The 22,708-nt window shown below is 45.0% G+C and overlaps 1 protein-coding gene across 1 annotated transcript; it reads right to left on the reverse strand.

Annotated features, from left to right (window-relative positions):
* Positions 1 to 4,686: 4,686 nt before the first annotated feature.
* LOC121567979 (pre-rRNA-processing protein TSR1 homolog) lies at positions 4,687 to 22,264 on the reverse strand. The gene is made up of 15 exons (XM_041878410.2): positions 22,092 to 22,264; positions 21,023 to 21,126; positions 20,496 to 20,724; positions 19,957 to 20,091; positions 19,173 to 19,627; positions 17,307 to 17,454; positions 16,931 to 17,112; positions 14,834 to 15,042; positions 13,766 to 13,925; positions 13,571 to 13,681; positions 6,699 to 6,831; positions 6,356 to 6,472; positions 5,413 to 5,553; positions 5,104 to 5,178; positions 4,687 to 4,990 (listed from the first exon to the last, which is right to left on the reverse strand). Exons 1-15 carry the CDS (start codon positions 22,207 to 22,209, stop codon positions 4,812 to 4,814), a joined length of 2,496 nt encoding a protein of 831 aa, XP_041734344.2. The 5' UTR covers positions 22,210 to 22,264; the 3' UTR covers positions 4,687 to 4,811.
* Between the last annotated feature and the right edge of the window lie 444 nt (positions 22,265 to 22,708).

A 22,708-nucleotide genomic window follows, 5' to 3' on the forward strand; every position in this document is an offset into this window, starting at 1 on the left:
GTTTGTTTTTTTCACATTTCACTCCCACCTGGATAATCAGGGAAAAGAGGGTGGAGGGGCATGGACTGGATGGGGGAGTTGAGGAGGGAGGGCAGGGGGGGTCTCATGGACTTTGTATGAACTGCTTTCCTTCAGGGAACTGTCCCTGTATAATGATGTCTGTACTTTCTTACCTGTCGCACACACTTGCGTCTTGTCCCTGATTTGCACTCTCCTGCACGCATATGAACATTCTCAAAGTCTTAGCGAAAGGTATTTCAAATTTTATGTTGGTCTTGGGCAGAAGAGTCATTCTGGGGATAACAGACAGTCCCATCACTTCTCCGCCTGAAGAATTTCAGTCATGTACATAGGGAAAGGCCTGGACCATCTCTACCTCTCTCTGTGCCTAAAACGTCTCTAGATCATCTATCTCGTCCTCAGTCCCTCTCACTGGCAGTCACAATCTGTGCACCAGGCTTTTTGTCTGTCAGCCTCCCTCCCTCCCCCTTTCGCTCGCTGGGTGAACTCTTCAGCTTTGTTGGGAGGTCCTGGTCTCCATACCATCACCCCCATTCCATCCAGCTCTCTATCAGCACACACAAACATACACATAAACACACACACTCAGCCACGTGTGCACATACACACACACACACACACACTGAACTACCCCTCACTCCCTGATTAATGGCAGAGCTGGGGAGTGTGCCAGGCCAGTTCCTTACAAAGTGAAGGGAAAGAGGACAGGAGTGGAGAGAGAGAGAGAGGAAGGGAAGGAAAGACTGCTGTGGTTTTGGAGCCTGTCTCTGCGCCCCCTCACTGCCCCCTCTCTCCATCTCCTTGCTGGCTCCTCCAGGGACACACGCCTTGGCCAGGCCCCAGGAACCATGGAGTCAGGACCAGGCTAAGGGGGAGAGAAAAGGGGAACAAGAAAGAGAGGGAGGGATATCATAAAGGAAAGAAAAGTGTGGGGTGATAGAAAAGTTTGGGTGAGTATATTCAATCAGGGGGAAATACAGGGTTTGTGATAAGAGAGTGGTAGTGTGAGGTAAGAGGTTTGATACTATATCAGCCCCTAGTCTGGTATGTTCACAGTGTTAAAGTGTTGTGGATGGATTGATAATTTTAAAAAAATAGACAGTGTAAGAATGGGTCAGACCACATGTGGTTGGCCTACTTTCTAGCATCGCTGTAACAATCCTGCCATGAGTTCAATACAGAGCTATGGTGCGGCTGAACAGTCCCATACACGTGGTCTGCCATCTGCCCGGTACAGTTGAAACCGGTATTAATAGAGCACACTTCTCCAGCGTGCCAGTGGCCATCGAAGGTGAGCATTTGCCCACTGAAGTCGATTACGACGCCGAACTGCAGTCCGGACAAGACCCTGGTAAGGATGACAAGCATACAGATGAGCTTCCCTGAGACGGTTTCTGACAGTTTGTGCAGAAATAATTTGGTTGTGCAAACCCACAGTTTAATCAGCTCTCCGGGTGGCTGGTCTCAGACGATCCCGCAGGTGAAGAAGCCGGATGTGGAGGTCCTGGGCTGGGGTAGTTACACATGGTCTGCGGTTGTGAGGCCGGTTGGACTTACTGCCAAATTCTTTAAAACGATGGCTTATGGTAGAGAAATGAACATTAAATTCTCTGGCAACAGCTCTGGTGGACATTCCTGCAGACAGCATGCCAATTGCATGCTCCCTCAACTTGAGACATCTGTGGCATTGTGTTGTATGACAAAACTGCATATTTTTAGAGTGGCCTTTTATTGACCCCAGCACAGCTTATGAAACATGGGACCAACACTTTGCAATGTTGCGTTTTATATTTTTGTTCAGTGTAGAAGTAATCAACATTTAAAAATAGACCTCCCCAGAGTTCACTCTAACAGTCTATTAGCTAGTAAGGGAAAGGTATCTTAGCGGCATAGAGAACATTTAGCTGTTGTGAAGCTAATTTTCGCCAATTCTCCAGTTTGGCATGGAGCTGAGAGACAATTTTGCAGTTTTAAAGCTAATTTCCTGCAATTCTATGCATTTTGCCATGGCTAAGGCTGTGTTCCTATGCTCAAACATTATAACCAAATCAATGGGCATGTGCCCTGAATGCCTTTTCTTTTTGTATTCTCCCTGACTGTCTAGCTTTTATTTTGATTGTTAGTTCTCTAAGATAGTATTAGTAAAAAAAAAAGATATAGTTCAATATCTTTCTGTATGCTTTTTATCTGGTTTGGGTCCTTTAAGTTGACACAAACTGTTTTCAGTGTCAACTAAATTACAACTTCGACAGCCCGCCTAAGAATTGTCTATACAGAAAAACCCCTGTAATTAGCTCCAATGGCTGTAATTTCCTCCATATTAAAGGGATAGTTTGAGATTTTGGCAAGGAAGCCCTTTATATACTACCCCAGAGTTGGATGAACAGGAACAGCTAGCATGCTAACTTTTACTGTAGACTTCCAGTCATTGCGTTAACGCTAGTTAGCATTGGCTCGTGAAACTACCTGTAACTTCCTTCATACTGGACGCAGAGACCTAAAAATGGTATCCACAATGGTATGTATTCTGTTGCTGCTACCGATATTCATAAAATAATTATTTTTCACATTTTAAAAAATCCCCCCAAATATTTTTCACCAAAACAAACAATTGCGGACCCCCTGCAGTACCTCAGGCCAGTTTTAAAACCCCTGGTCTAAGAGATTGTCTTTTCTCAACCTAAGAATGCATAGTGTTTGAGTGTGATTTGCTCACCATCACAGCCTTGGAGTCCCAGGCTGGTGTGTGAGGCCCAGGCAGTCTTCCTTCCCACCCTCTCTGTGTTTTATGGGCTGTGTGCTGCGGTGCAGTGACCTCCCTCTCACCCCGGTGCCACCCAGCCCGTGCAGGATTCAGGCGCGCTCGGCCCCTGCCAAAACCCCACGGCACCACATCTGCTATCCATAAACGCCAGCCACTCTCGCTTTCCTTCTCCCTCGCCCACACCGCCTAGCTCAACCTCTCTCTTTCTTCCTCTACAGCTCTTACTCTCATTTCCCAACTCAATAGATCCCTTTTGCATTCTCTATCTCCATCACTGGTTTTATTCAGCTTGAACACCCCTAGATGGGTTATTCCCTTCTCTCTATTTGCATCCAATGGGAAATTCTCTCACCCATTATATCTTCAGTGGGAGCCAGCTTAGTGTGGTGGCAGTGAACTGGGAACCACAGGACATTGCTGCAACAAGCAGAGCAGGCCTCAGTCAGTCTGCCACCAGGCAGCAGCATTAGTTAACTCCTTCTGACAATGGCCAGTACCCAGCACTGCCAAGCACACACACCACTTATTTTTTAGTCTGGATTCCACCGTATTACCGCGTCGCCGTTGGTCCCTAAACAACATTTTTATCGGTGTCAAATTGATAGTGTCAGAGGGAAATTGTGTACGCCGTCTATAGACAGTCCCATTCTTTTACATACTGTAAAAACATTATCCATGGCGCATGGGGATATTGGGTCCCCCCGATCATGAACAGCAAGCTATAACAGGCACACCACACCCCTGCCTTCAGCTTTAAACAAGATGTGTTCAACACATCACCGTTCAGTGCCCTTGCCTTCATCCATACGAGTAAACAAATGAAGCAGATAAATGGAGTGTTTCAGCAAAACTATCCAGGGCTCCCGGCATGCCCCCCAAGGCAATAGAGGCATTACTCTTGTGCGATTGTTTTATCTTTATTTTTCAACTTTTTCCACACTGTAATCATATTCACGAACTTTTGATCCCCTCCAATTCTTGGATCATGTTCCACTCCTCCAACCCCAAGTCTTCACCTTCTAGTTTCCCAGACATATTGGCATGCCTCTTTGGTGCAGTCCCAACAGAGACCCCGGATGAATAATGGAGCTGCGAGCATGCAAGAGCGCAGTTTTATGATAAATATTACAATTCATAAATCACAGTTTCTCCGTGGAGCACAAAGCATGGGATGGAATGTAAAACTTTTGAGCGTTGGAGATCCAGAGAGAATACATGGGGTCTCACGTTCTCTGCTCGAGTCTGGCTGGTGGTGAAAAGGGGTCTTCAGCTCAGGGAGAGACCACCAGGGAGTGGAAAGGGGGCACTATGTAGAGGTCTGACACCGTAGCTAGTGTGGAGGATATAAGCAGTCAAATCAAATAAATACATTTAAGAGACAAATTGTGGATATTTTTCTTTGTAGTTTTGTCAAATGTACACTATCTGCATTTTAAAAAAAAGACAATTATGGGAATAAAATGCAAAGACCTAAAGGAATGGTAGTTGAAAGAGCTGGAGAAGACTTCCCACAACAGTGAGCAATGAACCTAAATAGGAAAGGCAAGCTAGTTCATCCAAAGTTGTGATCATGGTTGTTAAGATTTTAAATTTCTGTGCAATTCATGTGCCAAACATGTTGAAGTTGAGAATGGAATCTGTACAACAGTATTATTGATCTGAACATGCTCGCTCTGATTATGCCTCAACATTATCTTCATGTTTGATCAAGTTATTTGTGTTTGAGTACAGGGACATGACAGTGCATGGCGCTTAGATAATCAGTGATTTCAGTTCCACCCAGCTATCAGTCACTGAAATAAAAAGCCAGTTTCCTCTTATATACTGTTGCCATCTAATGGCCAGTAAATGAACTAACTGGACCACAAGGATGTTTTCAAATGAAATAAAGAAACAAGTGATTTGGTCTAATTGGTTTTATTTAATACAAATTACAATCCATCGCTTGGAGTGAAAATGTAATCGCCACAGTCCATGCAAGTCAGTCTCCAACACTCATAACACACCTCTTGCAACAGACCTCCACCTACTCCATGTCAAAATCATCCGGCACCTGAGTCCCTTCTCCCTTGACCCAGGGCAGGGGCAGAGGCACATAGGGGTCATACGTCCAGCGAGGGTAGACCCTCTTATACAGGTTCATCATGACAGTATCCTGAGACCGCATCTGGCTGTCAAATACACACTTCATGTGTCCATGAGTACCTGAAAAACATACCCACATACAGGTTTAGGTAAGGTTTTCACAATTGCCCAATGAAGGCAACATTTTTTCATGTCACTGAACAGTATTGACAAGGATTAGGTTTCCTCTGTACCTAGGGCCTCCTTGATGTGTCCTCTCCGGCCCCACTTGGTTCTCAGCTCAACAGGCTTAAACCACAGGATGTCGTCTATCAGAGAGAAAAGAGTACAGAGGTCAATTAAAATGAAAATGCATCATGAAAACCACAGGTGAGTCAGAGCCATTTCCTTTCCACGTTGGTAGTACGACAGAAGTTGTGGGCCAAATGGACCTGGTCAAAAGTAGTGCACTATAAAGGGAATGGGGTACCATTTGGGACAGACTGAGAAGTTATGTGGGTATTACTGGGAAACATGTAGTGCTCAGCTCAGTGCCCCCTCACCCCTGTTGAAGAACATGTATCTGCAGACAGCGGACCGGCGGTTGATCTTGAAGGGGTGTCCACTCAACACAATCCTCTTCAGCACCACACGCTGGGGGTCACAGCTCAGCAGACTGCCTGTTCCCACCAGGTCCTGTATGCCTGGGGGAGAGATACAGGCTTAAATACGGGAGAGATACAGGAGAGATACAGGTAGAGAACAGGAGAGATACATGCTCAAATACTGGTAGAGATCAGGAGAGATACAGGCTCAAATACAGGTAGAGAACAGGAGAGATACAGACTCAAATGCAGGTAGAGATCAGGAGAGAAACAGGCTCAAATACAGGTAGAGATCAGGAGAGATACAGGCTCAAATACAGGTAGAGATCAGGAGAGATACAGGCTCAAATACAGGTAGAGAACAGGAGAGATACAGGTAGAGAACAGGAGAGATACAGGTTCAAATACAGGAGAGATACAGGTTCAAATACAGGTAGAGAACAGGAGAGATACAGGCTCAAATACAGGTAAACAGGAGAGATACAGGAGAGATACATGTTTAAATACAAGTAGAGAACAGGAGAGATACAGGTTCAAATACAGGTAGAGAACAGGAGAGATACAGGCTCAAATACAGGTAGAGAACAGGAGAGATCCAGGTAGAGAACAGGAGAGATACAGGTAGAGAACAGGAGAGATACAGGTTCAAATACAGGTAGAGAACAGGAGAGATACAGGTTCAAATACAGGTAAACAGGAGAGATACATGTTCAAATACAAGTAGAGAACAGAAGAGATACAGGTTCAAATACAGGTAAACACACAAATTCAGCCACACAGATACACAGACATTTATATGGACACAGAAGCAAAGAATGGCTGTGTGTTCCTCTGTCCTTCCCCATCCTCAAACAGGTAGAGAAATACTAAGTCAGTCAAACATCACTATCCAGGCCCTTACCATCCTCCCTCTGTTTGAAGAGCAGTACCCCAGCGGTGGGGAATGTGATGGGGGCATACACAGAAACCACCGTTGGAGCATCGGCACGAAGGAAACGCTCCAGCTTGTGCTTGTCGGCTGGAGAGAGAGACAATCACAGGTTAGATACAACACCGAGCCTAACACTGACTGTAGACATAAACAGATAAAATGAATGGTTGTATCACTTGCTTTGTTAATGCTAAAGTGCTGAAAGCTGGCCAAAACACAATACTCCAGTCCACACAGTGTCAGCATATTTGCCATACTTTTTATTCAATTTTGTTCAAGACATAAATGGTGCTGTTTAGCCAGGTCTCCCTACCTGATGTGTGCTGGGAGAAGATGGGGCAGGCCCTGAACCTCCTGAATCCACAGTGGAACACCAGCTCCTCTTTAGATTTGATAGGGTCTGTGTTGCTGGGGTGTCTCCTCACCAGCATGTGCATCACTGACATCTGATCACACAGGATGGAAAGCAATCAAAGGGTAAGGAGCTGGAAGAATAGTTTAACGAACTATAGAGTTAAGACCATTAGCTAGGGTTGTTAGAATTATAATTTTTAGATATATATAAATAAACAAACATACTACATAGCCAAACGTATGTGGACACCCCTTCAAATTAGTGGATTCGGCTATTTCAGCCACACCCATTGCCGACAGGTGTATAAAATCGAGCACACAGCCATGCAATCCCCATAGACAAACACTGGCAGTAGAATGGCCCGTACTGAAGAGCTCAGTGAATTTCAACGTGGCATCGTCATAGGATGCCACCTTTCCAACAAGTCAGTGTCAAATTTCTGCCCTGCCAGAACTGCCCCAGTCAAGTGCTTGTTTTTTAAAGTGCTGTTATTGTTAAGTGGAAACGTCTAGGAGCAACGACTCAGCCGCAAAGTGGAAGGCCACACAAGCTCACAGAACAGGACCGCTGAGTGCTGTAGCGCGTAAAAATAATCTGTCCTCGGTTGCAAAAATCACTACCGAGTCCCACTCTGCCTCTGGAAGCAACGTCAGCACAAGAACTGTTCGTTTGGAGTGGTGTAAAGCTTGCCACCATTGGAATCTGGAGTGATGAATCACGCTTCACCATCTGGCAGTCCGACGGACAAATATTGGTTTGGCGGATGCCAGAAGAACGCTACCTGCCCGAATGCATAGTGCAAACTGCAAAGTTTGGTGGAGGAGGAATAATGGTCTGGGGCTGTTTTTCATGGTTCAGGCTAGGCCCCTTAGTTCCAGTGAAGGGAAATCTTAACGCTACAGCATACAATGACATTCTAGACGATTCTGTGCTTGCAACTTTGTGGAGAAGGCCCTTTCCTGTTTCAGCAAGACAATGCCCCCGTGCACAAAGCGATGTCCATACAGAAACTGTTTGTCGAGATCGGTGTGGAAGAACTTGACTGGCCAGCACAGAGCCCTGGCCTCAACTCCATCGAACACCTTTGGGATGAATTACAACGCCGACTGCAAGCCAGGCCTAATCGCCCAACATCAGTGTCCGACCTCACTAATGATCTTGGACTGAATGGAAGCAAGTCTCCGCAGCAATGTTCCAACATCTAGTGGAAAGCCTTTCCAGAAGAGTGGAGGCTGTTATAGCAGCAAAGGGGGGACCAACTCCATATTAATGCCCATGATTTTGGAATGAGATGTTCGACGAGCAAGTGTCCACATACTCCTGGTCATATGTGTGTATATACACTACCGGTCAAAAGTTTTAGAACACCTACTCATTCCAGGGTTTTTCTTTATTTTTTACTATTTTCTACATTGTAGAATAACCGAAGACATCAAAACTATGAAATAACACATATGGAATAGTGCCTTTGGAAAAGTATTCAGCCCCCTTGGCGTTCTTCCTATTTTTTTGCATTACACCTGTAATATAAATGGATTTTTATTTGGATTTCATGTAATGGACATACACAAAATAGTCCAAATTGGTGAAGTGAAATGAAAAAAATTACTTGTCTCAAAATTCTACAAAATAAATAATGGAAAAGTGGTGCATGCATTAGTATTCACCTTTGCTATGAAGCCCCTAAATAAGATCTGGTGCAACAAATTACCTTCAGAAGTCAAATAATTAGTTAAATAAAGTCCACCTGTGTGCAATCTAAGTGTCACATGATCTCAGTATATATATACACACACACACACACCTGTTCTGAAAGGCCCCAGTATCTGCAACACCACTAAGCAAGGGGCACCACCAAGCAAGCGGTACCATGAAGACCAAGGAGCTCTCCAAACAGGTCAGGGACAAAGTTGAGGAGAAGTACAGATCAGGGTTGGGTTATAAAAAAAATATCTGAAACTTTGAACATCCCACGGAGCACCATTAAACCCATTATTAAAAAATGGAAAGAATATGGCTGCCCACCAAAACTCAGGGACCAGGCAAGGAGGGCATTAATCAGAGAGGCAACAAAGAGACAAAAGATAACCCTGAAGGAGCTGCAAAGCTCCACAGCGGAGATTAGAGTATCTGTCCATAGGACCACTTTAAGCCGTACACTCCACAGAGCTGGGCTTTACGGAAGAGTGGCCAGAATAAAGTGGTCAGAATTTAAGGAATGATGGATGGCGCTAAATACAGGGAAATTCTTGAGGGAAACCTGTTTCAGTCTTCCAGAGATTTGAGAGACTGGGACAGAGGTTCACCTTCCAGCAGGACAATGACCCTAAGCATACTGCTAAAGCAACACTCGAGTGGTTTAAAGGGAAACATTTAAATGTCTTGGAATGGCCTAGTCAAAGCCCAGACCTCAATCCAACTGAGAATCTGTGGTATGACTTAAAGATTGCTGTACACCAGCAGAACCCATCCAACTTGAAGGATCTGGAGCAGTATTGCCTTGAAGAATGGGCAAAAATCCCAGTGGCTAGCTGTGCCAAGCTTATAGAGACATACCCCAAGAGACTTGCAGCTGTAATTGCTGCAAAAGGTGGCTCTACAAAGTATTGACTTACTTTGGTGGGGGTGAATAGTTATGCACACTCAAGTTGTTTTTTTTGTTTTATTTCTTGTTTGTTTCACAATAAAAAATATTCTGCATCTTCAAAGTAGTAGGTATGTTGTGTAAATGAAATTATAAAACCCCCCAAAAAATCAATTTTAATTCCAGGTTGTAAGGCAACAAAATAGGAAAAATGCCAAGGGGGGTGAACACTTTCGCAAGCCACTGTAGTAACCCAAAAAGTGTTAAACAAATGAAAATATATTTTATATTTGGTAACAGAATGACGGTTTGTGCTGTTTGTGCAGTCATTCTGTTCTTCAAGTAAATGTGTTTGGTTCAATTTTCTGTGGAAATTGTTAAAGGTAGTCATTGTGCATAGTGTTTTATTGTTTTTCTAAGCTTTACAATCATTGTTCATGTACACTACCAGTCAAAAGTCACACCTACTCATTCAAGGGTTTTTCTTATTTTTACATTGTAGATATATAGTGAAGACATCAAAACTATGAAATAACACATATGGAATCATGTAGTAACCAAAAAAGTGTTAAACAAATCAAAATATATTTTATATTTGAGATTCTTCAAATAGCCACACTTTGCCTTGATGACAGCTTTGCACACTCTTGGCATTCTCTCAACCAGCTTCATTAGGTAGTCACCTGGAATGCATTTCAATTAACAGGTGTGCCTTCTTAAAAGGTAATTTGTGGAATTTCTTTCCTTCTTAATGCGTTTGAGCTAATCAGTTGTGTTGTGACAAGGTAGGGGGGAATACAGAAGATAGCCCTATTTGGTAGAAGACCAAGTCCATATTATGGCAAGAACAGCTCAAATAAGCAAAGAGAAACAACAGTCCATCATTACTTTAAGACATGAAGGTCAGTCAATACGGAACGTTTCTAAAAGTGTAGTCGCAAAAACCATCAAGCGCTATGATAAAACTGGCTCTCATGAGGACCGCCAAAGGAATGGAAGACCCAGAGTTACCTCTGCTGTAGAGAATAAATTCATTAGAGTTACCAGCCTCAGAAATTGCAGACCAAATAAATGCTTTATAGTTCAAGTAAAAGACATCAACATCAACTCTTCAGAGGAGACTGCGTGAATCAGGCCTTCATCGTCAAATTGCTGCAAAGAAACCACTACTAAAGGACACCAATAAGAAGAAGAGACGTGCTTGGGCCAAGAAACACGAGCAATGGACATTAGACCGGTGGAAATGTGTCCTTTGGTCTGGAGTCCAAATTGGAGATCTTTGGTTCCAGCCGCCATTTCTTTGTGAGACGCGGTGTGGGTGAACGGATGATCTCCGCATGTGTATTTCACACCGTAAAGCATGGAGGAGGAGGTGTTATGTTGTGGGGGTGCTTTGCTGGTGACACTGTCTGTGATTTATTTAGAATTCAAGGCACACTTAACCAGCATGGCTACCACAGCATTCTGCAGCGATACACCATCCCATCTGATTTGGGCTTAGTGGGACTATCATTTGTTTTTCAACAGGACAATGACCCAACACACCTTCAGGCTGTGTAAGTGCTATTTTACCAAGAAGGAGAGTGATGCAGTGCTGCATCAGATGACCTGGCCTCCAAAATCCCCCGACCTCAAATAAATTGAGATGGTTTGGGATGAGTCGGACCGCAGAGTGAAGGAAAAGCAGCCAACAAGTGCTCAGCATATGTACAGTGAGGGGGAAAAGTATTTGATCCCCTGCTGATTTTGTACGTTTGCCCACTGACAAATAAATTATCTGTCTATAATTTTAATGGTAGGTTTATTTGAACAGTGAGAAATAGAATAACAACAAAAAAATCCAGAAAAACACATGTCAAAAATGTTATAAATTGATTTGCATTTTAATTAGGGAAATAAGTATGACCCCCTCTCAATCAGAAAGATTTCTGGCTCCCAGGTGTCTTTTATACAGGTAACGAGCTGAGATTAGGAGCACACTCTTAAAGGGAGTACTCATAATCTTAGCTTGTTACCTGTATAAAAGACACCTGTCCACAGAAGCAATCAATCAGATTCCAAACTCTCCACCATGACCAAGACCAAAGAGCTCTCCAAGTATGTCAGGGACAAGATTGTAGACCTACACAAGGCTGGAATGGGCTACAAAACCATCGCCAAGCAGCTTGGTGAGAAGGTGACAACAGTTGGTGCGATTATTCGCAAATGGAAGAAACACAAAATAACTGTCAATCTCCCTCGGCCTGGGGCTCCATGCAGGATCTCACCTCGTGGAGTTGCAATGATCATGAGAACGGTGAGGAATCAGCCCAGAACTACACGGGAGAATCTTGTCAATGATTTCAAGGCAACTGGGATCATAGTCCCCAAGAAAACAATTGGTAACACACTATGCCGTGAAGGACTGAAATCCTGCAGCGCCCGCAAGGTCCCCCTGCTCAAGAAAGCACATATACAGACCCGTCTGAAGTTTGCCAATGAACATCTGAATGATTCAGCTGAGAACTGGGTGAAAGTGTTGTGGTCAGATGAGACCAAAATCGATCTCTTTGGCATCAACTCAACTCGCTGTGTTTGGAGGAGGAGGAATGCTGCCTATGACCCCAAGAACACCATCCCCACCGTCAAACATGGAGGTGGAAACATTATGCTTTGGGGGTGTTTTTCTGCTAAGGGGCCAGGACAACTTTACCACATCAAAGGAACGATGGACAGGGCCATGTACCGTCAAATCTTGGGTGAGAACCTCCTTCCCTCAGCCAGGGCATTGAAAATGGGTCGTGGATGGGTATTCCAGCATGACAATGACCCAAAACACATGGCCAAGGCAACAAAAGAGTGGCTCAAGAAGAAGCACATTAAGGTCCTGGAATGGCCTAGCCAGTCTCCAGACCTAAATCCCATAGAAAATCTGTGGAGGGAGCTGAAGGTTCGAGTTGCCAAACGTCAGCCTCGAAAACTTAATGACTTGGGAGAAGATCTGCAAAGAGGAGTGGGACAAAATCCCTCCTGAGATGTGTGCAAACCTGGTGGCCAACTACAAGAAACGTCTGACCTCTGTGATTGCCAACAAGGGTTTTGCCACCAAGTACTAAGTCATGTTTTGCAGAGGGGTCAAATACTTATTTCCCTCATTAAAATTCAAATAAATGTAAAACATTTTGACATGCGTTTTTCTGGATTTTTTTGTTGTTATTCTGTCTCTCACTCTTCAAATAAACCTACCATTAAAATGATAGACTGATCATGTCTTTGTCAGTGGGCAAACGTACAAAATCAGCAGGGGATCAAATACTTTTTTCCCTCACTATAGGAACTCCTTCAAGACTGTTGGAAAAGCATTCCAGGTGAAGCTGGTTGAGAGAATGCCAAGAGTGTGCAAAGCTGTTAGAGTGTCTAGTTTGAGAAACAGACCCCTCACAGGTCCTCAACTGGCAGCTTCATTAAATAGTACCCGCAAAACACCAGTCTCAATGTCAACAGTGAAGAGGCGACTCCGGGATGCTGACCTTCTAGGCAGGGTGGCAAAGAAAAATCCATATCTCAGACTGGCCAATAAAAAGAAAAGTCTGAGATATGGCTTTTTCTTTGCAACTCTGCCTAGAAGGTCAGCATCCCGGAGTCGCCTCTTCACTGTTGACGTTGAGACTGGTGTTTTGCGGGTACTATTTAATGAAGCTGCCAGTTGAGGACCTGTGAGGCGTCTGTTTCTCAAACTAGACACTAATGTATTAGTCCTCTTGCTCAGTTGTGCACCGGGGCCTCCCACTCCTCTTTCTATTCTGGTTAGAGCCTGTTTGCGCTGTTCTGTGGAGGGAGTAGTACACAGCATTGTACGAGATCTTCAGTTTCTTGGCAATTTCTCGCATCGAATAGCCTTCATTTCTCAGAAAAAGAATAGACTGACGAGTTTCAGAAGAAAGTGATTTGTTTCTGGCCATTTTGAGCCTGTAATCGAACCCACAATGGCTGATGCTCCAGATACTCAACTAGTTGCAATGAGAACTTGTTCTCAACTGTCTTACCTGGTTAAGTAAAGGTTAAATAAAATTGTTTCTTTCGAAAACAAGGAAATCTCTAAGTGACCCCAAACTTTTGAACGGTAGTGTGTATATATATTCATAATTTATATTTTTCTGTAGTTTGTCTACACCTTTACCAACATATTTTACAGCAGAAATGGGTTACAATTATTAACTTTTAGACTTAGGACACAATAATTCAGGAGTATCCCAATACAGTATACCTTCTGTTCATGTGGCAGTAAGGAGATCAGCACCAGAGGCCTGCCTGCCTGGACACTCTCCATCACCGTGGGGGGTACATCCACTACATGGAGGGTCACATACCAGCCCACCTAGAGAGCAGAGCAGACTTAATAGATTGGGGGCACAGAGAGGGAACAGGGTTGAAACATGTCACACACAAGGCAGCCTCTTACCATGGCCCCCTCTTCCTCCTGCGCAGCCTCCGCTAGTACGCGGCGGCGTGTGCGCTCAAAGCTCTGGAACTGGAAGATGCGGGAGTAGTCTGCAGGCAGGTTCTCCATGGGGTCCCAGGGGGAGGAGCGGAAACTCTTCAGGCCCCTATAACGCTGGAACCTGAGCACACAGGAAATTAGCAACGTCAACATATAGCTTAGTAATTACGCTGGGCCAGTCTTCCTGGAAAGTAAAGTTTGGGCGTTAACGGCTCGAAGGCATTGTCTATTACATATGACCATCTGTTCGACTTGTTTGGTGCATTCCTCCCCCCTCAGACTTTCCCCTGAGTGTTGCTCAAATAAATGTTAAATCTTGGAGTGCACTGGCCCTTTGATTAGAGGTCAGGATCAAGTCACTGGCTGGAAATGAGCTGTTCTTCAAGGTTATCACATTCTGCGTGACCATTTTCCCAAATGTAAATATCAACTCAAATGTACAGGTAACTGCCTAAATAAAGGTAACATGCTTAGGGTCATGTATAAATAGGTCCAGTTGCCCATTATTTTGGCTACCATGGCTGGAAGAAGAGATCTCAGTGACCTTGAAAGAGGGGTCTCAAAGGAGCATAGGGGGTTTAAAGGGTATGTGTGTCTTAGTCACCAGTCACCCAATTTAACACTTATCGGAGATTCTGGAGCGGCACCCGAGACAGCGTTTTCCACCACGATCAACAAAACACCAAAAGACTGAATTTATCGTGTAAGAATGGTGTTGCATCCCTCCAATAGAGTTCCAGACACTTGTAGAATCTATGCCAAGGTGCACTGAAGCTGTTTTGGCGACCCAATGCCCTATTAAGACACTTTATGTTGCCATTTCCTTTATTTTGGCAGTTACCTGTGTGTGAGCCATGGGTCAACTGCCGATGTTGCATGTCGTTTTCATGGATCGGTTGAATGGTTTTGCTTAGACAGCCCCCTCTGTGTTGTAGCCTACACTGAGAGCAGAGGGTCCTATACTGCACTGAAGGAAAAGTAAGGGGCCACTGTGTTTGGTAGTAGACAATATGATAGTCATGCCCTTACCTGTTCTTAGCCGATTGGTCTAGAGGTGTGTCCACTTCATCTGGGAACATCTCATTGGCCCGAGCCTCCCTGTAGCGTTTTAAGCCCTCCCCTTCCTCCGCCTCATCCATGTGCTCATCATAACGCTGGTCTGCTCCACCCTTGTCTGATGTGGAATTCAGCTCTTCCTCCTCATCCTCCTCATCAGAGCCACCACCTGAAGCAGCATCCTAAACCAAACAGGAAAATACAGGAAGTTTCTACTAGGGCTGGGAATTGCCAGGCACCTCACAATACGATATTATCACGATACTTCGGTGCCGATTCGATATGTATCGTGATTCTCACGATTCTATACGTCTTGCGGATCAATACTGTGATTTTATTGCAATTCGATGTTCCAAACATATTTCTCACCATATGTCTGCTGCAGAGGGACAAGAGAGAGCCATGAGAAAATGAGTTGAACAGTCATAGAAATAAAAGTGGTGAAAAACTGGTCTCCTTTAAAAAGAAGATGGAGAACAAGCTATGAAGGGGAAAATACTTGAGTTTTGGTGCAGGTACAGCCAACTAGCGCAAAAATAATATTGTGATATTGTCAAAACAATACGATATATCGTCAAATTATATCCCGACATGTAACTATCGATTTTTTCCCCCATCACAAGTTTCTACTGCAGAGCTGTATACTACTACATCATATATGTAATGTGAACAACTGGTCTTAAATTAGGTTAAAGACAAGGCCTTTATACTAGTTATAAACCTAATTTCCAGTAATGAAGTTAGAAGAAGTGTACAAGTGGTTCTCACGGAAGTGGCACTACAGTAAGCGAGAGATACATGAGGGGGGAATCCACACTGCATGGGGTAGATTCACAACCTTTAGAACAATCCCAGCTGCAATAATAATAATGATCAGCACCATTTCATCCATTGTTAACATCTCCTAGATGTTAAATCCTGTCTAACCCCGACATCAAACACATGCTAATAACTGGAGCTGAACCTTTTCGACCATTGAAGATTTTCCCCCCTTCTTTCAAGCAGGGCTGTTATAAATAAATGGCCGGCCCCTCCCCTGGTCCAGACAGGAAGTTGTGTCCACGGAGCAGGAAGTCAGGAGGCTTCTCTCGGGACCCCTGCTCCAAACACTATTGTTGCCAAGGTGAGCAGCCTGGCACTACAGCCCAGAGGCAGACACTGAGAAAACAAACAGTGGTGCTGTGCCGCACTGCGCACTAACCACGGGTCACGTATACACTCTTCCACCCCCAACCACACACTGAACTGTTCGGCGTCCGCCACTTTTTTTCTCCACCAATCATTGTCCTGTCCGAGCTGCTTCCCCCTGACGTCTTCCGCATCACCCCACATCAGTTCAGACATCTCAACAATCAACTCAGACTACCAACGGATCACCCTCTTCTCCTTGCACTACCTCTTCTGCTTATGCTTTCCTTTAGTGGTTTCACTATTACCATGGCAACAGGCAGAGGGTAAACAAACACCTTAGCAGTGCACCCAATGCCCTGGGACAGGATGTGGTCAGCACAACGGTTGTCGCTCTTTCTTCTGTATTAAATGGCTACGCGGACTGAGTTAACCCTTGTATTTCTTTTTCCACCGTCTCTATGAACACTCATAGGACTCTACACATTCACGCACACTGACACCACAACAAACTAACAGATAACATGCACACATTCATACTGACTCGACACACACTCACATACAATCTTCATTTACGCTGCTGCTACTCTGTCTTACATCCTGATGCCTAGTCATCTTACCCCTATACATATCATCCTCTATCACCCCAGTATTCCTGCACATTGTAAATATGGTATTGAAACTGACCCTGTATATAGCTTCTTACTTTCTCGTGTTCTAATTTCTATTTCTCACGTGTTTTTGTTCTACCTTGTTATTTTTTAGTATTTCATTGATATGGATTACTGCATTGTTGGGTTTAGTGCTTGCAAGAAAGGCATTTCACTGTACTTGTGCACGTGACATTAAAACTTGAAACTAATGCTATACGTGCCGGAAATACATACATAAGCATTCTTCTGTGCAGCCTTTTCAGTTTCCCAGGCTGTGGAGTGTACTCACCACCTGAGAGTCAAGGTCCTCTCCATCTATGGACTCGTCCATCATCAAATCCTCATCATCCTCATCGTCAGTGCTCTCTTCATCCTCCTCGCAATTCTCATCCTCCTCATCCACAATCCACGTGGCCTGGTAGTCTGATGTCCCCTTAGGCACCTTCATAACACGCTTGCTCTTTCTGGCCTCTGAGGGAAGGACGAGGAGAAACATTTATTAGAGATACGTTCATTACATTGTCAACCCAGAGAGAATAGTAAACTCAATGTGTTGACATGAACCGGTTCAAAGTACCCATGCCAACAAGAGCACTGCGACCATAGATCTATCATGTAATTCAATGTAGCGACCCTCTACAACTCTGCCCACTCTCTCCCTTTACCTTCAGCCTCCAGCAGTTCAGTATCAGTGGGCCAGGTCTGCTCTCCATCCATGGGGTCTACCTCTGCCTCGGCCTGCAGACTCTCCCTGCGAGCTGGGTCTGCCTTCATCAGCACCCGCACTGATGCCACCTCATCAACACCACCATCCTGAAACGCATAGAGAGCAGTTAGCACCTACTGTCAACGAGCAGAAGCAGCGCTGATAAATGTCTTTACTAGTGTTTGTAAATGATTAATTAAATCACTGTCAATTTTCAATGTAATGATATCAGCCCGTGATAAGCTGTGACCATCTTCGTAACATTGCAAAAATCAGTAACCTTTTGTCCAGAAATGATGCAGAAAAGCTAATCCATGCCATTCTAGATTAGAGTACTGCAATGCTCTACTCTCCGGCTACCCGGATAAAGCACTAAATAAACTTCAGTTAGTGCTAAACACGGCTGCTAGAATCTTGACTAGAACCTAAATAAATTGATCATATTACTCCTGTTCTAGCCTCTCTACACTGGCTTCCTGTTAAGGCTAGGGCTGATTTCAAGGTTTTACTACTAACCTACAAAGCATTACCTGGACTTACTCCTACCCATCTCTCCGACTTGGTCCTGCCGTACATACCTACACGTACGCTACGGTCACAAGACGCAGTCCTCATTGTCCCTCGAATTTCTAAGCAAACAGCTGGAGGCAGGGCTTTCTCCTATAGAGCAACATTTTTACGGAATGGTCTGCTGATCCTTGAGAGAGACTCCGACTCCGTCTCGACCCTTAAGTCTTACTGAAGACATCTCTTCAGTAGGTCCTATGATTGAGTGTAGTCTGACCCAGGGGTGCTAAGGTGAAGGGCAAGGCAATGGAGTGACAAACCACCCTTGCCGTCTCTACCTGGCCGGCTCCCCTCTCTCCACTAGGATTCTCTGCCTCTGACCGGGGGTTGAGTCACTGACGTGATCTTCCTGTCCGGTTTTGCGCCCCCTCGGGCACGTGCAGTGGAGGAGATCTTCGTGGGCTATACTCAGTAAATTGGTGGTCTGTTGATATCCCTCCAGTGGGGTGGGGGCTGTGCTTTGGCAAAGTGGGTGGGGTTATATCCTGCCTGGTTGGCCCTGTCCGGGGGTATCGGCAGACAGGCCCACAGTGTCCCTCGAATCACCGTCTCAGCCTCCATTATCTATGCTACAGTAGTCTATGTGCCGGGGGGGCTAGGGTCAGTCTGTCCTATCTGGTGAAATTATCCTGTCTTATCTGGTGTCCCGTGTGAATTTAAGTATGCACCCTCTAATTCTCTCTCCCTCCCCTCCCGGACAACCTGAGCCCTAGGACAATGCCTCAGGCCTACCTGGCCTGATGACTCCTGGCTGTCCCTGTAACCCAGGTGGTGCTGCTGCTCCAGTTAACTGTTCTGCCTATGGAACCCTGACCGGTTCACCGGACGTGCTACCTCTCACCGGACGTGCTGTTTTCCTCTCTCTACCGCACCTGCAGCCTCAACCTCTGAATGCTCGGCTATGAAAAGCCAACTGACATTTACTCCTAATGTACTGACCTGTTGCAACCTCTACAACCATTGTGATTATTATTTGACTCTGCTGGTCATCTATGAACATTTGAACATCTTGAAGAACGATCTGGCCTTAATGGCCATGTACTCTTCTAAATCTCAGCCAGAAGAGGACTGGCCACCCCTCAGAGACTGGCTCCTCTCTAGGTTTCTTCCTAGGGAGTTTTTCCTAACCACTGTGCTTCTCCATCTGCATCGCTTGCTCTTTGGGGTTTTAGGCTGGGTTTCTGTATAAGCACTTTGCGATATCTGCTGATGTAAAAGGGCTTTATAAATACATTTGGTTTGATTTTGAGAGACCCACCTGCATGTCTACGTCTCCTTCCTTCCCTGGCTTGGCAGGGCGAGGGGTCATAGAGTTGAGGGGAAGAGGGTCTATGGGCGCATCGATCTGACTGAGCTGGAAGTCTCCAAATCCAGAGATGTGCACCAGCCTGTCCACCTGCAGAGGGCAGCCTCGGACATACCCAGACACACGCAGGGTCCCCAGGCCCGTGGGGGCTCCCCCGCTCCCCTCCTCAGAGCTGTTGGGGGTGTAGGAGACCTGCTGGGCCAGGAGGTGAGGTCGACGGGAGCGGAAGCCCAGCCTCCTCTGCCTCTGTGCTCCCAGGTGTCTGAGCATCAGTATGGCGTCCTGGTCTGAGTCCAGGGGGAAGAGGCGCGCCCCAGGGAAGCGGATTTCGGATATCTTGGCCAGCGCCCGCCGTGAGTCCACACGCTTCTTCACTGCCAGGTCTGAAACACCCTGACACACCAGAGCTGGGGGAGAGAGAAGTGGAGGTTATATAGGATAGAGATGACAGGAGAGAGAAGTGGAGGTTATATAGGATAGAGATGACAGGAGAGAGAAGTGGAGGTTATATAGGATAGAGATGACAGGAGAGAGAAGTGGAGGTTATATAGAATAGAGATGACAGTGTATGCAGAGAAAATGGGTTGGGTAGTTGATTTTGAGTAAAATAATCAGTATAATATCTACAGTATGTAATCTGCTAAACATTTAGCTAATCAGCAAGGGGAGAGGAAAAGTTGAACAAAATCCAGTGTACTGTGAGCATCTATTTGGGATAGCTTGTATGGAAGCTCACCATGGGCGGGCAGCCCCTGTGAAAAGAGACAGGAGAGGCAGTGGTCTCCATAGCTGTCCCAGCCTTCTGTAGAGTCCAGCACAAACACCAGACTGTCTGCTACCTTCACCACGTCCAGTAGAGAGTGCATGTCAGCTAGAGAGAGAAGGGAGAGGGAGGACATAGAGTCAGAGGTAATGTTACCGGATCAGAACTAGTGTTAGCATCGAATGATGGCAGGTAGCCTAGCGGTTAAGAGCATTAGGCCAGTAACCGAAAGGTCACTGGTTCGAATCCCCGAGCTGACTAGGTGGAAAATATGTTGATGTGCCCTTGAGCAAGGCACTTAACCCTAATTGCTCCTGTAAGTCGCAATGGATAAGAGCGTCTGCTAAATTATTAAAATGTAAATGAATTACTCAGAATGCCCCATATAAATGTTCGGTACAGCCAGACATGGATTATACTTACATAAACTATAAATCAGTATCAGGTCATTATCTATATAACTTTAGTGTTGACAACACAATCACATTGTAGTAGCCAAGTCGGTGAGTTACCTGTGTCTGGGCGGAGGAAGGTGAACCTCTGTTTGAAGCGGGGCATGACCAGGCCAAAGCTGTCACTGACCCCGCACACACTGTTCTCCTCACGCACCAGCCCGCCAGCCTCCTCACACCGCAGCAGCCTGGTCACAGCCTCAGCATCCACACCTGCATGGAGGGCAACCACAGCCACCAGGTGGGGTGGGCCATCCCTGCTGCCCAGACGACGTTTCTCTGCCAGGACCTGGACAGGACAAACACGTAGCATTAAAAGGTAGACTCAGCAATGCATGAAGTAATAGCAATATCGGGACGATTTCCACAACAATTAAGAACGCATCGATGTTAAACTTCTCCTCTGTTTTGGTCCTGTAGCTACCACGTTGTAGCAGATACTCTGTGTGAATGCAAAGTCTTGCATCACGTTCATCTCAATATCTGCGGTGCTCCTTGTTGGAATTTCATAACGCTACCTTTAACTTGTCCGATTCATACCACTGTGGTTCCAAAGTGACATTGTGTCAAATGCAAGAGCATCTTACCAGGTCCTTCTTATTTTGCCGCAGCTGGTTGGCTTTGTGTCTTTTGTCCATCTTTCTCGCCTCTTTCCTCTGTTTCTTGGTAAGAGCAGTCACCGACACTCTACCTGTTGGGGATGACATCATTCAAAGGTACATGACAGAGATCGGCTACCAACATGTGCACTAACAGACAATTACAGTTGATGTAAGGGTAGCGGACTAAACTCCACGGTTAAGGAAGTTTCTGATGACTCCACCAACAGAGTGGAGCAGAGACCAGGCTTTGTGGAATCTAGCTCTGACTACATTGATTCGCCCAACCTCAATACTTCAAAAAACGTTAATTATGAAATCTATACATTTTCAATAAACGTTAATCAAATACAACCACTGTTTGCTCATTGCTGTTGCTCTAAGATGGCAACACATCGCAAATGCCAATTGAATCTCAACAAGGAAACAGTCAGTGGTTGTATTTGATTAATGTTTATTGAAAATATATGGATTTCTGCAAATAAAGAAAGGCACGTATCTACAGAAGACAAACATGGGTACAAGGTAGGCGTTTCGTAATGTTCATTTTTTTAAGTATTGACCTTGGACGAATCGATTTAGTCGGAGCTAGATTCCATAAAGCCTGGTTTCTGTTCCACTCCATTGGTGGAGTTATCAGAAATGTCCTTCACCATGGAGTGGAGTTTAGTCCGCTAATGTAAGGGGAGCGTTTTGAGAATGGTCCTGTTGATGTGATTACTGACAGACACTACCACGAACTGTTAAGTTACTAGCCTTGACACATCCATGTGTCTAGCTACAGAATTGTGATGTGTAATGCTTTCTTATCGCAAGCTAATGACGATCGTCGTTTGATTTCATCAGCTACCATGTGTCAAGGCTTGAACGCTAAACTGTTACATGACAGTGAGATTAAACGCTCATTTCACGATATGACATCGAAAGTATGGAGTTCCCACATACACAGCTAAAGCTACTTCCGAAACATAACTTGAAGCACGTGTTCGACAGCAGCAGCATGTCCATTGCTACAACCAGCGACAGAAAGGGCCACATTCCTCATTCAAAAACGTACCCTTGTTCTCCCGTTCGATTTCTCCTTTCGTCCGATGTTTGCCATGTTTATGTCCTTTATTTTTCTGTTTATAAACCCCTGCTCTGTGGCCCTGTTGTTGTTCAGCACCAGACACCATTTTCGCCACGCGCGTACGACGGCATGCCAACTTTGATGACGTAGTCTACTTCCGCATTTGGACTTCTTCTTGCGCAATGTCAATGTGCTTTGGTCAAATAGGGGTGCTTGTGCCATCTACTGTTTTTCGCAAAAATGACTGCTGTCATTACTGAAGTAAATGTGGATTCAGGTCCTGCGCTATCTATCTCTTTATAAATTGTCTGGTCATTTTACCAATAACCTCCAAGGGACAATACCATTGTTCTAACACTGTAGGATTGTTTTATCAATAGTGCTAAGATGTACATTTTGGATAGATATCAGTGTGGATGTTACAATGATGAAACATTTCACATTCTCTAGCTATGTCACAACATCATTATCAGGTTACCTATGGAATTCTGTGCAAAATATTAATGTCTAATATTAAAGAAGTCTCGAGGTATTGCTCGCCTGAGGTAGAGTACCTTATGATAAGCTGTAGACCACACTATCTACCAAGAGAGTTCTCATCTATA

Source organism: Coregonus clupeaformis, unplaced genomic scaffold (genome assembly GCF_020615455.1).
Source record: "Coregonus clupeaformis isolate EN_2021a unplaced genomic scaffold, ASM2061545v1 scaf2052, whole genome shotgun sequence".
Taxonomy (NCBI): Eukaryota; Metazoa; Chordata; class Actinopteri; order Salmoniformes; family Salmonidae; genus Coregonus; species Coregonus clupeaformis.